Source organism: Panthera leo, chromosome B1 (assembly GCF_018350215.1).
Source record: "Panthera leo isolate Ple1 chromosome B1, P.leo_Ple1_pat1.1, whole genome shotgun sequence".
NCBI classification, from domain to species: Eukaryota; Metazoa; Chordata; class Mammalia; order Carnivora; family Felidae; genus Panthera; species Panthera leo.
Genome location: NC_056682.1, coordinates 30,142,718 through 30,160,091, shown reverse-complemented (window position 1 = coordinate 30,160,091; position 17,374 = coordinate 30,142,718). Strand labels below are relative to the sequence as shown.

The window sequence follows — 17,374 nt, the reverse complement described above, 5'->3', positions numbered from 1 at the left end:
CTGCATCGGGCTCTGTGCTGACAGCGCAGAGCCTGGAGCCTATTTCAGATTTTGTGTCTCCCTCTCTCTCTTCCCCTCCCTGGCTCATGCTCTGTCTCTCTCTGTCTCTCAAAAGTCAATAAATGTTAAAAAATTAAAAAAAAAAAAAAGATTACAGGCTTTTACTTACAAACGTACCATGAAACATGACAATTCTAAGGATATCCATTATTCACTTAATTTGTCCAGGGTCTCAACAAAGAACTGCTGTGTTCATAACCCAAAACTAGATTCTTATAAGTTCTGAGCAGGAAATATTCTTTACATTTTATAGTGAGTTGATATACCAATACAAGCAAAACACTGTGAATCTTCCAAAGAGTTATTTTTCTCTGTGAGTTAATGTGAGAATGGTAACACCACTGGGGATGAATAAATTGTTCTCCTGATGCAGTTGTAACTTATCTTGCTCAAGAGCAACAGCATTATTCAGGAGCTATGCCATCCAGCTGCTGATAAGTTTCACAGAAACAAATCCCAAAAGGGCATCTGTGTTAAGGTCAGCAGTAACTTTGTAAAATCACGTATCTAAAATGACAAAAAGGGCATTCAGATCTTCTGCGGCTGCCTCTCTCGTGGAATCCAATGATGTCAGAGGCATAGGCGCCTAGAAGTTCTCCCAACTGGTATGTCTAGATCATGTCCCTGTAGGACAATCGCTACTACCCTTCTGGCTCCTGGGAGTTTTATTCCCATACTGGTGCACTCAGGGCAAAACTGAGGTTGGCTGTGTCCTGCCTTTTTGTCACAATTTCCAGAGGTAGAATGGAGTAAACCTAACATACAGTGGAGGGAAGCACTGAGACATATCTTTACCTCACAAAGTGTGACTGCAGTCGCCAAAATCGGATGTGAAAAGCTTTCACCAAAGCTTTCACTGAGCTTTTTAAGTTTTGTGAATATTTATTCTCTAATCACTACAATATTGTAAGTGGTGACAGTTTTTTCACCGTGCATGGTCCAATTTAGAAGTTCCCTTGGTAGATGGAGTCCTGCGTAGATTCGATCTGAGAGAAGAATAAATGCATAGAGGTCTTGGGGACTATGCTGCCTATATTGTTAATTCCTGGGGAAAGATAACAAATGGCCTTTGTCTTGCCTGCCTTCCAGAAGTAAACCCCAGTCCTTTTTGATGGGTGTAAATAATGTACACAACATTTAAAATTCTCATGGTGCTTTCCAAATATCGAAAATATAAAATAACTATCTCCATTGACATTTTTCCTTTCTTTCAGGTTAAGGGCAACTGAGAACATACAATATAGTCGGCATGTAAAAAATAACAAAAACAAAACACAATCCTTAAGACATACATCTCCCATTTCTATTCAATTTAATATATGGAAAATTATGTATTTCATTTCCCATTCAACTCAGCATTCAAATAATTGGTTTCCTCTTGACAAACCCACCAGCTCATTTCCATAATTCCTGTATATATAACTCTTTCCCAAAATGGATAATGCATGAGCAGTTCCCTCCCACCCCCCACTCCCAGGGAAGACTTCAAGTATATAGCAAGGTGACCTCACTAAAACGAATTATAATCACAATCTATTTTCTGTATTTGAACTAATCCTTCTGGGACAGTACACCAGCCTTCAATATTTTTCTCAGAAACAGATGACAATAATTTTCAATATTACTGCTGTTATAACTGTTTATAAAAATCTACCGTTTCTTGGGTTTCACAGCAGGCTCCCTGTTTTTATTTATTTAAAAATAACTTAAAGTGGAGAATATCGGGAATACTATCATTTTAAATAGTGAAATAGTGTGCTTAGCACAAATACTGTCACTCTGTTGGCAGAGAAGAGAGAAAATACCAAAAGAATATAAAAGCAAGTTGTGATACCTACATACAAAATAATGTCTACTCAATAGACAAATGAAAAATTTTGTGAGATAATAAACTTAATATAGCTTACAACACAATGTGCTCCAATTAAATCAATTTATAAATACAATTATCTATTCTTCAGCTCAGGAAAAAAAATAGTAAACATATACAGAAAATGATTCTCATTTATTCTATAAATTCATATGTAAAGTACTCTACTAGGCACTATGTGCAATACAAGTTACCCTTGACCATGAAGACATAGGAGATAAGGTATGAGAACATTACCTCTAAAGAATTAATTGCTATATACTTTAAAAGAATAAGAGTGTGTGTAATATTTAAAATACAAGCGCACATAGCCTATTATTGTACCAATTCACTAAAATATCACCACTAGTGGGGCGGCTGGCTGGCTCAGTCGGTTGGGCGTCCAACCTAAACTCAGGTCACGATCGCATGGTTCGTGGGTTCATGCCCCGCATCAGGCTCTGTGCTGACAGCTCAGAGCCTGGATCCTGCTTCAGATTCTGTGTCTCCCTCTCTGTCTGCTCCTCCCCCACTCACACTCTGACTTTCTCTCTCTCTCAAAAATAAATAAAAATTAAAAAAAAACTTTTTAATAAAAAAATTAAAAAATATATCATCACTAGTGTTACTCTGTTCTCCAAAAATGAGTTTGTCTATAGGTCAAAGTTCAAGCTAAACCTCAGGTTAAGAATATCCGCTCATCTTTTTATGAATGTGTTGCACATTTGGCATTTAACTCTCACCAATGGTCCAAAGCTACAGAATGTATGCCAAATAAATACTTGATGTGTACTACCAACAACATGATCATTTACAAGGGACCTCTGTGTATATGACCCCAGGAAAAGATGTAGAGCATGTATTTATAAAGTTGTCTTCTGAGGTCTTAAAATTCAGACATTGATTCGGACATACAGAACAAGAGGATACCATGAGATGAAAAGTACACTAAAAAAAATGCCTAGATTTTGTTAATATGCAAACCCTATAAAACCCATCGTTTAGTCCTGACTCTCTACCGAGCACAACACCCAACACTACTCCTCAGAACGACTGCGTGAATTACGTACTATTTTCCACACTGGGGACACACGCAAAGTAAGGCTAAAGAGCTTCGTCCCCGCCGGGGATGCGTGACAGGGAGGCTGTGGCTCCCAGCTGCACAGTCGGCGCACACAACCCTTTCAGCCAGGCTCTGATGGAACTGACCCGGCACCGCTCAGCCACAGGAGGAGGGACGCAGCAGTCACTGAGCCAGGCCAACATTCAGGTGTCCCAGAAACTTCCACTTGGTGCTGCTCACGGTCAAATTGTCCTGCTGCTGTGTCCTGAGCCGCACTGTATTAGAATGCAGGAATTCTCAGTTGGCCTGCTAATTAGGAAAAAAAAATTTCCTTCTCAGTGGCCACACTCAGAAAAGGGATTTTCACTTTTGAGGCGAACAGCCAGATACTTTTTGGAGAACGCAACATGAGTGCTGGGCCAAGTCAGGATAGTGCGGGTGCGGGGGGAAGGGAGGATCGCTGAAGGGGCAGCAGTGGGGCCACGTCCACGAGGGCGTGGGCCCAGGCGTGTCCCTTTTAGGGGGACTTTGTTTCGTCCCATCCCCTGTGGAATATACGGGTGCAGATCTAAAATGCTGTCCCTACTTTGTACATCCTTCACTCCAGTGTGTTTGGAGAAAAGATACCAGAATTATCAAAATGATGACTTAAAATGTTGACTTGAGCTTCACTTAACCGCTGGCTGCACAGGTACACGTTTTTGTCTGGGCCAACCCTAACTGAGGTTACAAATGGATAGGGCATCGCCTGCATCCAAAAAAGTGTCACTATATCCTCACATATTACGTGAATATACAAAACGAACACAAAACAACCCTTTCATCTAAATATCCATAACCTTTAATATAGTTTAAACTCATAACTGGAAAGAACACTTCCCATGTTTGAGAGGGAAGGGGGGGAAGGGAAGGTACACACACATACACACTTTTTCGTACACTAAGCCATGTTAAACATGATGCCAATGTTCACACTGTAGACACAAAACTACAGCGTGCTGTGTCCAAAATGACTTCCCTTATCCTGGAGCCTCCTTTACATCAACTACTATTAGAGCAAGTTACCAACCCCCTCCTCCTCCCCTAAATGTCCTCCAATACAACAGAAAGTCCAAGGAATAAGATGCAGACAGGGGAGAAGAGGCAAATTCAGGGACAATCAGAAACCTGTGTAAGTCTTGCTAAACTTAAGAACAGAAAGAACATTTGGGGCAGCTGGGTGGCTCAGTCGGTTAAGTGTCCGACTTCGGCTCAGGTGACGATCTCATGGTCCCTGGGTTTGAGCCCCGAACTGGGCTCTGTGCTGACCGCTCAGAGCCTGGAGCCTTCTTTGGATTCTGTGTCTCCCTCTCTCCTTGCCCTCCCTCCCTCCCTCTCCCTCTCTCCCTCTCTCTCTTTCTCTCTCTCCCCCCACCAAAATAAATAAAACATTAAAAATTTTTTTAACTTTAAAAAAGAACAGAAAGAACATCTGATTCACAAAACACATATTTCTAAACACTAAATAGCAGCACATACATTTATCCCCATAAAAGAAAGCTCTCTTTCTCGTGAGCATTTTGTTTTCTTTTAAACATCTATGTCCCTCACTTCTTTCTTCTTTGATTTTTGGATGCATTCCTTATCAGCTCACATGTAAGTGTGATTTCCTATTATTATATATGAATAAAAATTCCGAAATAAATGACATACTACACAGCTAAGAAATAAACTTTCAGTTATAAAATCTTAGGGCATTAAGGGACACGTGGGAGGCTCAGTCAGTTAAGTGTCCGACTTTGGCTCAGATCACGATCTCACAGGTCATGGGTCCAAGGCCTTCATTGGGCTCTGTGGTGATGGTGGGAACTTACTTTTGGGATCATGTCTCTCCCTCTCTCTCTGTCCCTCCCCCACTCATGCTCTCTCCCTCAAAATAAACAAACAACTTAAAAAAAAACCCTCAGGGCATTAATAGAGACATGTTTCTATGCATAATTAATATTAAAACTTTTTTACATAAGGTTGGAATATATTTTTGAAGTATAAAATATAAATCACAAAATGTGTAGGAATTTCAGCTTTCAATCCTGGAGTCCTTAGATATAAGACCTTCAGTATTTAAAACATTTCACTAGAAGATTGATGTATTCTGAAAAAAAAAAAAAAAAAATCATTCCAAATTGGAATCTAGACATTTCCTTTTAAAGATTGGTTTTAGATTCACTATGGAATAGCTAAAGAGACTGTCATAACCTTAAAAAATGCAATTTGTCTCTGCAATTACGAGATTATATATAACAAACATGACTTACAGTCACAAACGTGAATATACACACTTTTTAAAACCTAGCTCTATCTAAATTTAACTTTATTTATAAAGCAATATAGGCCAATCATAATGAGATGCATTTCCACTTGACAATAAATTTCACAGTTATTAATATACTAGAAAACTTGTGTTGCTGTAGCACTGTGAAAGTGGGCAAAGGTATTTTTTTCCCTATTATCTCATAAAATAAAACCAGGATTACTCATCATTCACCAGTATTTCCTTTTCATATCTCTGTAATCTCTGCAGAAATATGGTGGGTAAGAGAAAGCAAGATAACGGTTTTCTAAGGTCAAATAAAAATAAAAGTTCTATGTTGTGGTAGAAATACACCACTTTTCTCTCCAAGGGGAAATACTCCTTGCCCTGACACTCTATGCTGAATTTGTTTTATATGGATATCATATGACCTGATCCATTTATTGGAGAAAATGTCACTGGTTCAATGATATCCTATCCTGGGTTCCTTTATATATTACTTTTAACCTCTTTTAATTACCAAAACTTATAAGAATTTTCTCGACGTTGTCCCTACAATATTATTTAAAATAATATGTAAAGCACAAAGCCAAAGTACTCAAGAGACTCCAAATATTAAACCATAGGACATTGACAAGAGTCAGTCATGTATGACCTACAAAATTGACTATTTCATGTGGTTCAACCCAATAAAGCATTCCCTAACTCTCACATCATTGAAACTAAAACTCAACAGCTGCCCAAGGAGCCAGCTGCCTGCCTGATGAAGTTGTGGCATGAAAGATTTGGGACACGGAAGCAGAGCAAAGGCTACTTTCCATCAGTAATACCTTTCTTGTCTAGGAAACACAGCAAACTACACTGCATTTCAAAAAGAGAAGAGGACTCAAATAATGGGAGCAACTCATGAATGAAGATGGCTAATGCCAGGTGGAATAAGTCAGGAGCAAATGACAAGGACGAGGTGACAATATTACAATACTAGCCCATGTCCAATGGATTTAGTCTTTCATACCCATTTTCAAAAATGTGTACCTCTATCAAGTAGCGTTCTTGGGGTGCTTGGGTGGCTCAATTGGTTAAGTGTCTGACTCTTGGTTTCGGCTCACGTCATGATCTCACAGGTTCGTAAGTTTGAGCCCTACATTGGGCTCTGCACTGACAGTTTGGAGTCTGCTTGGGATTTGCGCACGCGCGCGCTCTCCCTGCCCCTACCCTGCTTGCTCACTCGCTCAAAAAAAAAAAAAAAAAAAAGAGTAGGGTTCTTAAACAATTTAAGCTAGGGGTTGAAGAAACTGTGTGAAGAAATGAAAGCAAACGTGTTAGTAAAAATCCTTTGTTCAATTACATAATGCAACTTTTAAATGTGACTAAATCTCTTCGAAGGCTCTGAACTTATTCAAAAGGAATAGCTCTAAAGGGCAACTAAAAGGTGCTTATGAGATATTAGGTTCTCTGAGGAAAAAGTGCCGGTGAAAATGAATTTCACGGACACCCCCTTGCAAGTGACAACTGCATGGTCATCATCAGGATGATGTATCAGAATGTTCCCATTCAGAATTCTTAGTGAATTCAGGCTATTTGGTCTAGCTGGGAAATGAACTCCAGTTGAGGCAGCTAACTCTGATCAAATCAGGACCCTCCTCTTCCCCATAGACTGCCCAGAACATGCAAGTAACTTAAGAAAAGTTAAAAAGGAGTCATTCTTTGGGGAATAGCAGTGTGATGCTCTTGGAGCACCCTCTGGAGGCCACAGAAAAGTGACACTGGTAACTTGGACAAAGAAGAAAATTCTGGTTATCTCTGGCCTTCCAGATCTGCAGTCCACGGATCTCCCTTGCGTTGGACTCAAAAGTGTACTTGTTCAATCTTAATCAAGATGATCTACAACACATGCATAATTAATTTATTGTTTGAAAATGCAAAAGAAATACAAGACGTAACCACATTCTCACACAATTGGGTCTTCATTTTAAAAAAGAAAAAAAAATGTGCTGATTAGTGTATTTTCAGCCTACATTCTGAATTCTTTCAGGAATTTATTGCAGAGGCATCTTTTAATATTTAGAAGAGAGGAATGTGAAAATATAGCATTCTCATTAACAAAGTGTAAGCACACGAGGTTATACAGGGTCATAATAGTTATCAAACTTCTCAGAGTAGCCAGCCTTAGGTTAGTAAAATGGAGAGCAAATTAAGTTCTGTTTTTTCCCCTAACACCTTGCCTTTTCTAAAGCAACAAACACTGACATCTATTGGCATTTTGGTAGCTCACTTTTTAAAGAATCTATTAAAACTCATACAAGGACACAACCACACAATTAGGATGTGAAGCATCACAGTGGATCCAAAACGTCACTCGTGCCTTTGGGAAATTTCATTTTCTGTACCTTACAGCATATTCAATAGACACTATTGTCTTCTGGTTAAAATAAATCAGTTTTTAAACCAAAACTATCTGATTTATTTTTTTTGCATTTTCTGTTTATGCAGAGGAAAGTCCTAGGATTAACCAAAATATGAGAAGTCCATTTATTTGTCTCTTTAAGCAAACAGAATCACTCACCCGGTTTGTTTTCCTCTGTCCTAATAGAACACGATAAACTATCAGGACTGTGAAAGCCAAATTTAGCTTGTTACTCCGAGAAAGTTAATAAAATACCGATTTGGTATGTGTCATACTCCCAGAACTTTAAACACTACGTACAACCATTCTAGTGGTTCTAGAGGGGAGAGCACTCTTTGTGAAGAATTATGGATTTCCTATATTCATCATTTATTTATATTTAGTAACACCTGCACTCAATTCTGGGCTCCTTGCTGGCAATATACTATTACACTTGATAAAAAGATAACAAAGAAAATGTTCATACACACTCTTTCCCTTTCAATTGCTGCAATTTGTACCAGTCCCCAAAGAGAAGATTATGCATTCTATATAATAAAGTGAGGTTTGAGAGTCATCTCTTAAGTGTTGCCAGCAAAGGAGTCGTGTTTCAAAATCTTCTCATAGCTTGAAACCTCAACGTCTTTCTGCCAGAGATAAAATTATGTTGCACCTCACTCTATTTTCAATATTTAGACTGAATTCGGGACCGTTTTCATAATACATATATGCTGCTATGGTGTTTGACATATTTATCCACTTTTCTCTATATATACAGGTAGTAGATACTAATATTTATACTCATTCTAATCTAAAGCCAGTTTGGGATTATTTTTTTTACCATAAAAGGTAAGTTTTGAAAATGATATCAAATACCTCTGTAAAGACCTGGACGATCTGCTTCTTAAGTAATTTTATGAACAGAGTTACCATGTATCGGGCACTTACTACATGTTAGGCGATGTTCAGTATGCCTCCGTGGATTATCTCATTAAGCCTCGTAATAACTTCATGATAATAATAACATTTTCCTATGCAGTTTTTACAAATAAGGAAACTTAGGCATAGAGAGATTAGGTAACTTTCTCATGATATCTGTAAGGAGCAGGAATACTAGGATTTAGACCCAGGCAATCTGGCTAAAGAGCTAAGAACCAGGAACCCTGCTTTTTGCCGACTGGCAGTGAGGCATTTTTGTACTTCCCAAAGGACAAGTGACAAAATACACAAAGCATCTGTTACACTGCCTGGAACATGCTAAGATATTCAATAAATATTAGCTCCCTTATTGATAATATAACGAGTGCCTGGGTGGCTCAGTCGATTGAGCATCCGACTTCAGCTCAGGTCATGATCTCGTGGTTTGTGGGTTCAAGCCCCACGTCAGGCTCTGTGCTCACAGTTCAGAATCTGGAGCCTGCTTGGGATCCTGTGTCTCCCTCTCTCTTTGCCCCTCCCCTGCTGGTGCTCTGTCTCTCTCTGTCTCTCAAAAATAAATAAACGTTAAAAACATTCTAATGAATATAAAAGCATCCAGTACAGTGCCTGGCATGTAGTAAGGTATTCCTTATTCTCATACTAGTTCAATATTTTCTGATTATATATATATATATATATTTTCCTCATCAGTATTACTTTCTCATCTTGCAGATATGAGAATAGTATCCCAAGTTTCTCTCTTTCTGCTTCAAAATAATTTTTCAAAATAAATCCTATTTCATCTTATCAATGATATTTAGTGTTCTGAATAATTACATAAGGTAAGTGGCCAGAAGTAACCAGCTTGAAACATCGCTGGACATTCCTCTGGCTCTGTAAACACACGGTGCCCTGTTAGTGACAGCACACTTTATATCCAGGAATGTTTACAAGCACTTCAGTCTGGGGAACCACTTCAAGAAACACATGGGTGATGTCATTGAGGGAGCACACAGACCACTTCTACCCGTTTGGTATACTAAGATTCTCAATTTATCCACCACTTGTACTCACAAATGCCTCCTTCTGCCAAGATTAAGAGGAGTCACAATAGTTCTAGAACTCGGCTTAGCTTGGTCACGGATTTGTTTCAGGTCACTTGAAAGGAAAAAGAGAGAGAGAGAGACAGAGAGAGAGAGAGAGAGGGAGGGAGGGAGAGACAGAAAAGAATCCTTTGTGGTGTTTTATGAAAGAAAAACATATCAGCCAATGGAGATTCATAAGGGAAGCTCAGAGCCAAAGACCAGATAGCAAAACAAAACAAAGCAAAACAAAAACTCTGGGTTTGTAACCGGTGCTTCAACAGGAAGAGTTTGTTGAGTTAAATCAATAAGAAGAGGCTGGAATGGGAGGTCTAGAATCTAGGAGGCCCAGGATGTTACAGGGCCCCTGGTACAACATGGATCTGGGTTACAAAGCCCAGGATTTGCTGAGGTTGCTTATTTTGAGCAAAGAAGAGGAACCAATGACACCAAGGGCTTGGGACCTATTAGAGCCACTATTATGGAACAGATAATTCTGTTGAACATCTGCAGCCCCAATAGTGTGCAATTCAATATTCAGTTAATTGTATAAAAATGTGGATGCTATGAAACATAGCCATGTATGTATCACATATCAGTCACACATGTCATATGAAAGTTAAAGAAGCCCTTTTCCCCTGAAAATTTCCCTCCAACAGATGTGTTTATGCCTCTGCATATAATACAGCACACAGCGGGGCTGAGAGGCCATTATCTCAGCATTACATCTCCCCCGACTGTCGTGAAGTAATGTTATAACAGCCAAAGAGAGGCTGGGCAGTTCATGTGCGTCATGTAGCATGTGCACTTGCAGTGGCCACTTTAAGAAAGGGGCGAAGTGTGGGGCTGACGGACTCTTATGCAGGAGCTATTTAACGGATGGGTGTGGTCCATAGGTCCTCATCTGGGCTGGCTTGTCAAGGGGCAACACTACAGTGATGACACCAGAAGTCGTTCTTTTGGGGACACCTGGAGAACTTGAGTGCAAAGGAAGTTAAGAAAGGCACGTGAGTTTCTCCCACAAACCATTACGGCTATAGGTTATTTATTCCCCCAAGATAAGGAAATGTAACTGGCACTCACCATTGTAAGGAAAACGACAAGGAGAGAAACGCTGATTTCAAAGCAATACTATTAATGCCACGTGCCTTTACAGAGAGCTGGTTTCAAGTTGACCATTCTTTTCAATCGAATGAAGAATCAATATTCTTAAGTGGTTTATGTGATTTACATGACTTTTTACCTCCTCCAAGGTGCCCAGGAGGAGGTAAAAAGTTCCTCCCCAAAGATGACGACTCCCTGATGGAAAAGGGAGATAAACATACTAAAAACTAACCCGAGCCAAGTTCACCTCAATTTTTCAGGAAGATAATAGGGAAAATGTCACTTGGAGATGCCAATCTATCTGGTTTAGAGGGAATCGCAACGTGGACTGGAAAGCAGAATGAGAGCCACCGAGGAAGCTCTGGAACTCTGTGTCAAGGGAGAACCTTCGGTAGTCACAACACAGCTGCTACCTAGTAGATAAGATCCGTAGGACACATAAATGCCTGCTTGCTCTTAAATCTCCCCCCCACGGAACTACCTGATTATCTGAAATGTCTATGTTATGGCACTGCCACTATAAACCCTTGACAAAATGCAAACCTGTTACCTGAGAGGGATGCCACTTCAAACCAATGCCCTGCTTAATTCATCAGACCACCTACAGAGGGACACAGAAACTTGTGAAGGCAGAGTTCACAGGCAGGACAGGGAAAGACCTAAGGCCCCCACAAATAACTCTACAACTTTACAGTTCTGGCTACATCTAAGGTCTCTTTAATTTACCATGATGACTTTTGAAAGGACAATAGATAAAGTCACGTAGAGGTTGCTAATTCGGCTCCCCATTTCAGACCTTGTCTCCAAAACACAAGGTAAAAGTAAACAAAATTTCAATATACCCTCATGAAGTAATTAAGGTGAATCTGATCAGCAGTATCTTATTATACAAGCATGCACAGGAATGGTCAGTGGCCAAACAATTACTCTTTGTTCAATTTCTGTTTTGCTCAAAACCTGCCGAAGGTCCCTGCCAGTAAGTCAGGTTCTGAAATGCTATCAGTGATGCCAATAAGAAGTCTAAGCAAATCTTGTTTTCTTCCTACAAGGAACAAATATTTCTGCTTATCTTCTCAGCCACAGTATTACCAAGTGCTATTGAATTAATTCTTCAGGAGTGCTGGGGGATGCTTTAAGTGACTTTAAGTGACTTAATGAATCTGGATCAATTAACAATTGGGAATGGACGAGACAGAAAAAAAAAAAAAAAAAGACCTTATACGTCTCCCTCTCTTCTCCTTTTTTAAGCATCTTCTTCAGTCACTCATAAGCAAGTATTTATGTGGGATGTTTGCTCTCTTCAAGACAATATATATCTAAAGGATCAGCTCTTCCTTGGGAAGTCTAAGGTGAAACTGTCATTCACATCCGTGTGCTAATGATCAAAAGCAAGATTTGTCTCTAGAAAGCCTCGACTGCCATTTCATCCTATTATATAACCAGCAGGCACCTGGGTTCAAAAATTTAGACAAACTTTTGCTTTTTGGAACCTCTTGGGAGCATAAATTAAGCATATTTATCAAGGAGGTCCTGAAAACCAGAACTGGTAAGCTGGAAGTCTGAGAACTTATTTGGAGCAGACCTGGTTCCTGGCACTGGCTAGATTTTTATCTGCTTCGCTGACCTCTAGGAATCCCTCTCAACTGATCTGAGTTCCAGTATCTCAGGGCTGAATCAGGGTGAACGTACGCACACACCGCGACCCTATAGGGCTTCCCCTCGGCCGCGCACCCGCTCCAGCTCCCGGGGCCTCTCTCGCGACCACCCAGCTCTGCCCAACCAGGCGCGCCAAGTGGAGACCCGTTCCCGCTTTTCTCGCTAGAGGGCAGACGGGGCCCGTGCAAAGCCCTCCTAGCGCCGGACGAGCGCGCACCCAGCCTCGGTTCCCGCACTTCGGTCCGGCTCCCGGGCTGGGCTCAGCTGCGGAGCGCTGGGAAAAGGCCGTGCCAGGGAGTGCTGCGCGACCCGGACCCCCGGAGGGTGCGGGCCGCGGCTGCCGCCCCCAACCGTACGCGCGGGGTGCGGACGTCCGGATGGGGTTGGGCGCCCAGGTGAGGGGCGGCCCCACCGAAGGCGAGAACCGCCCGGTTCCGCGGACGCGCGGGAGCAGCGCCAGGCGCCAGGAGCGCAGGGCGCGGGCAGGCGAGGGAGAGGCGACGCCAGCGGAGGAGGAGGAGGAAGAGGATCGCGGAGCCGGGCCGTGCTGCGCACTCACCTGGGCTCGGGCCGCCCGCTGGGAGCGCGGGCTTCTTGCCGGAGCCTCGGTCCTTCTTGCCCTTCCCCTTGCCTCTGCCTTCTTTGCGCTCGGACATCTCGCCCGAGAAATGCACGCTCTACGCGGACGGCTCCCGGCGAAGGCGACGCGCCCCAAGTTTGGTCCGAGGGCTTGGATCGGGTTCGGGAAAAGTTTGTCCCTCGAGGAGGGAGAGCGCGTGGCCCGGCTGAGGCACTCGCGGTGCGCGGGGGCGTCTCCTGTCGCCCGCGGGGAGCGGCGCGGACGCGGCGTGCGGTCCGGGCCACCTGGGGCTGGCGGTCGCTCTCGCTCTCGGAGCTGTTCGTGTCGCTCAGGGAAGTCCTCGGTTCCCGCCGCGCTGGGTCCAGCCGCTGTCGGCTCCGGTGGTGGCGTCCGTCCGGCGCGCTCGCAGCCCGATGAGGGAGAGGCGTTCACCGTCCTGCCCCGCGCTCGCTTCGCCCAGGCAGCCGCCGCCGCTGCTCTGCTCCTGACCTCCGCGCGAGCCCGGAGTTCCGACAAGTTTTGGGGAAACTCCTCGCCGGCTCTTTTTCAATTGCCCCACAGCCACCCACCTCCCGCTCGCAGGTTGGAGGCTGGCGCCTCCTTCTCCCCCTCCTCTTGCCTCGCCCCCTCCCTCTTCCCCACCACACCCCCACCCGGAGGCGCGGACACGCCACCGGGAGGAGCCTGGGCTCGGCGCTCCCGGGCGCAGCCCCTTTCCCTCCCCGAGCCAGGCCGGGCGGGGGGCGGCGGCGCGCAGTGCGGCTGCCGGGAACCCCCGACAGGGGTCGCTGGAAGCCGCGCGGAGACGTCGCCCGCGCCGGCGCCGCCGCGCTCGCGGGAACCAAACCCAGTGGCCCCGGGAGCTTCAAAGACAGAGGAAAGGACCCAGAGGCTCCTCGCTCTCCTCCGCTGCCAAGCAGCCCCGAAGGGAAGGTCCGTGCCCAACAATGCGGAGGGACGTTGGAGAAAAAAGTTTGGAACTCTGACACCAGCCCCCCAAAAGAAGGCTCTGTGCAGCCATCGGGAAGGAGCGAAACTTTGGTTGTTTTTGCATGAGAGTGTGGAGTTCGTTCCTTTCTTACTTCAGTGAGAGCCCCACGCGCGCGTAGGGCAAAGACAAACTGTGTGCAAGGGAATCTGAGTGTGAGGCTGTTCCGGGTGCACAGAAGGGCTGCGAGAACCTTAAAGATGGTCGATGGCGCTGTCTTCCTGGATCTGCCCCTTGAGTGCGTGTGTACCCCGCCTTCACGTGGGTAACCACGTGCCTGTCATAATTCTCGTCTTTAGCTTTTCACAAAATAAATAATAATCATCTAGCCTCTTCAAAGAGGGTGTCTTAAACTGTATCTCTCACTCCAACTTAATTTTCAAAGGAACTGATCAAACCCTGGTTAAAAGACGACCAACAATCAAGTAACTATAGTAGCTGAGGGTCACTCAGTTCTGCTGAGAGGGACAGCAAGTAGGGAGAGGTAGAGTTGGGAAGACAGTCCTAGAGATCTTTAATACATTAACGCTAGCTTTCTCAGATGCAAACTTTCCTCAGAACTGCGGATGAACTCCTTCTTCCCTTGCCCTCCCTCTGGTGGAGAATTCTAAAGAGCAGTGAAATCCAGAAAACATGGGCACCCTGCTGCAAAGGACACAAGTTAAAGGCCAGGGTAATCCACACCGTGGAATGATCCAGAACCATGTAGAGGTCACGTCCTCATAGTTCTATGACAGCCGTGGCTAACTTAGAAAGTTAATTTACAGGGATAGACTCTTGTTGTGGTCAGGAAGAGGTGAGTATGAACAGCAATGTGTGAAATGGACTTCCTCCTCTTTACAGGTGATTTGCTCCTGAGTTTCTATTCTCCGGGGCACGTGCTAACTGAACCATTACCTGCAGACAGCCTTTAGGTATATATTGTAATTGCCAATTAAATAAAGGTGAAATATGGGAAGGGGAGGGCAAAATCATTCATTTTAAATAGTCCTAAAAGAAGAATGATTTTATTCTCGTTTAATTTGCAGGGTAATAAGAACTGTTAAGAGATACCTTAGCAGTAATGCCATCATTATTTACTTTGAAAAAGTTTGATGTCCAAAGATCTTCTGATTACCCTTCAACAAACACCAAATATAAGTGTACTAGGCCATAAAAACAGCAAAATCAGGGGAAAGATTATGAATACACCCGAATAGTACTGTAATATTCCACAGAGTCTAATGTAAAATGAAATCTGAATGTTGCCTGAAATAGCTCTGTTTTCCCAGGAGGGGCCACTGCTCAACAAGCAGGAAGCAGCAAAAAGGGGAGTCCTTTCCTTTTTTTTTTTTTTTTTTTTTCGGAAAAGACATTTATTACCGAGCTATAAATTAGAGGTGGTGGGCAGGGTGCAGGAGGACGGGCTGAGTGGTCACGTTTTGGGCATCAGCTCCTCTCTGTCCTCCTGGGCCTGGATTCTGAGCTCCTCCTGCAGGCGCTCCCTGGCTCGGACCACCTTGGACTGCAGGTAGAAGCAGCCACCCACGGATTTGTCGTTCACCTCGAATAGGTGTTCGTAGTTCTTCTGGATCTCCTCGGGGCTCAGCTTGGAGACATTGAGAATCTGCTGTGCCTCCTGGAGGCTGAGGCCGGACAGGTTGGAGGCAGCTGCCGACTGGTGTCCAGCCCGTCCCCGAGCGTCAGCTGCTGCCCGGCTGCAAACTCCTGCCGCAGGGCTCGGGCAAAGGCCCTGCCTACCACCTGCACCCCCATCACAATGATCTGGGCCAGGTATTTAGCCATGGTGGCCGCTCTGCCTCGGGGTCGTGGACTGCTGCTTCCTGGCCACGCGGCCCTCGGCTCAAGGGAGGCCGACGGGTCAGAGGTCAAGGGCAAGGGCGCCTGCGTGACACCGCACTAGGCATGCGTACTTTATCTCCAGGATATGAGACCCTTTACAGGCTTGGTATACAATAGATAAATGTTATCAAATATATCGTTGTTTTAGAATTGAGGAATATCAAGCAAACATGTATGTGGGGATGAAAAGTTTCAGGTCTTTCCAAACAAAACGGGAAGGCATTAGTGAAACCCATACCTATAGAAATACTAGAATTCATTTTAGAATGGATTTGGTTTGGATCTAGATGTTTTACTTCTCAAAACAGCTTATTAATTCCCCATTACGGTAATTTTTCCGTGAGGATAACGGAAGAACCTACAATTTTGTGATAATTTTCCATTTAAACAAATCTATAGTACTAGTTGACAGTTTTCCCAAACTAAGCATGAAGGACCACGGAAAAGATCATTGACATTGCTGATTTTGTTGTCTTTTTTTGTTTGTTTGTTTCATTGTCTTTTTTTGTTCGTTTCTTTATTTTTGAGAGAGAGAGAGCGCAGCGGGGGAGGCACAGAGAGAGAGACACACACACAGAATCCTAAGCAGGCTCCAGGTTCTGAGCTGTCAGCACAGAGCCCCAGGCAGGGCTTGAACCCACGAACCATGAGATCGTGACCTGAGCCAAAGTTGGACACTTAACCGACTGAGCCACCCAGGCACCCGGACATTGCCGTGTCTTTATAATAAAACATAGTGGCCACCAAGTAATAGCATGATTCCTGTGGAAATACTCAGGCCTGGGGAATGAGTGAATGTGAAGGCAAGAAGTTGGGTATAAGTGAGCGTTCAATCATTGTTCTTTTTTGGTTTGATGTGCTAGAGAGACAGAGAGAGAGAGGGAAAAAAAAAAAGAGGACAAAATTTGCAATGATAAACGTTGAAAGAACATCTAAGAAAGATGACGAAGAGGCAATTGGATGACAGGGCTTCCTGGGCCTGTGTTTGGATTCTGGAGTCATATTTTAGTTGTCAATGCAGCTGAAGTGTCAGAAGATTTATGACAAAGTCCAAAATTTTTTTCCCCAATACATCATTTAAATATGTCTTTATCTTTTATATTATTTAATGTTAATTTTTTGAGGGTTATTTTATTTCATTATTTATGATTAGGTAAAAGAATAACCAAATAAAAGTCCATTTCTTTAATAATGAAAACACGAGATTTTTCAAGGGTTTGAGATTGTCCTTAAATTATTCATCTCTATGGTCAGAAAGTGGCCAATGATTTTGAGGTTTTGGTCCCCCTCCTTTTTTTTTAAACCTTGGAAATGATCAGAAGAAGGGATGGAGAAGGGAAGAAGAGTATTTTTGCTTCCTTGAAAACCAAAATATGAACCTGAATTATATAATTTAGAAATGGTATCTTCATATCTTCATGGTATGTATACATACCTACATATCTTCATGGTATGTATAATTTTCCTAAGTTGTTAAATATTGTTTAGCTTTTAGAGTACGTATCATAGAGGGTATATCAGCTCTCAAGTAACATATGTCAATCTGTCAACATTTG

The 17,374-nt window shown here is 43.2% G+C and overlaps 1 protein-coding gene and 1 pseudogene across 5 annotated transcripts in view; both read right to left on the bottom strand.

The window, feature by feature from the left end:
* Positions 1–17,374, bottom strand: part of NRG1 (neuregulin 1) — a 1,106,314-nt gene that overhangs the window by 205,280 nt on the left and 883,660 nt on the right. For 3 of the 5 annotated variants that reach the window (XM_042934485.1, XM_042934486.1, XM_042934495.1), the window contains exon 1: positions 12,968–13,137. The exons of the other annotated variants lie outside the window; for them this stretch is intronic. In XM_042934485.1, coding sequence (XP_042790419.1) covers positions 12,968–13,064 — 97 coding nt within the window. In that variant the 5' untranslated portion in view covers positions 13,065–13,137. Of the gene's footprint in view, positions 1–12,967; positions 13,138–17,374 lie in introns of those variants that run through there. 5 annotated transcript variants of the gene reach the window in all.
* LOC122217486 lies at positions 15,369–15,796 on the bottom strand (annotated as a pseudogene).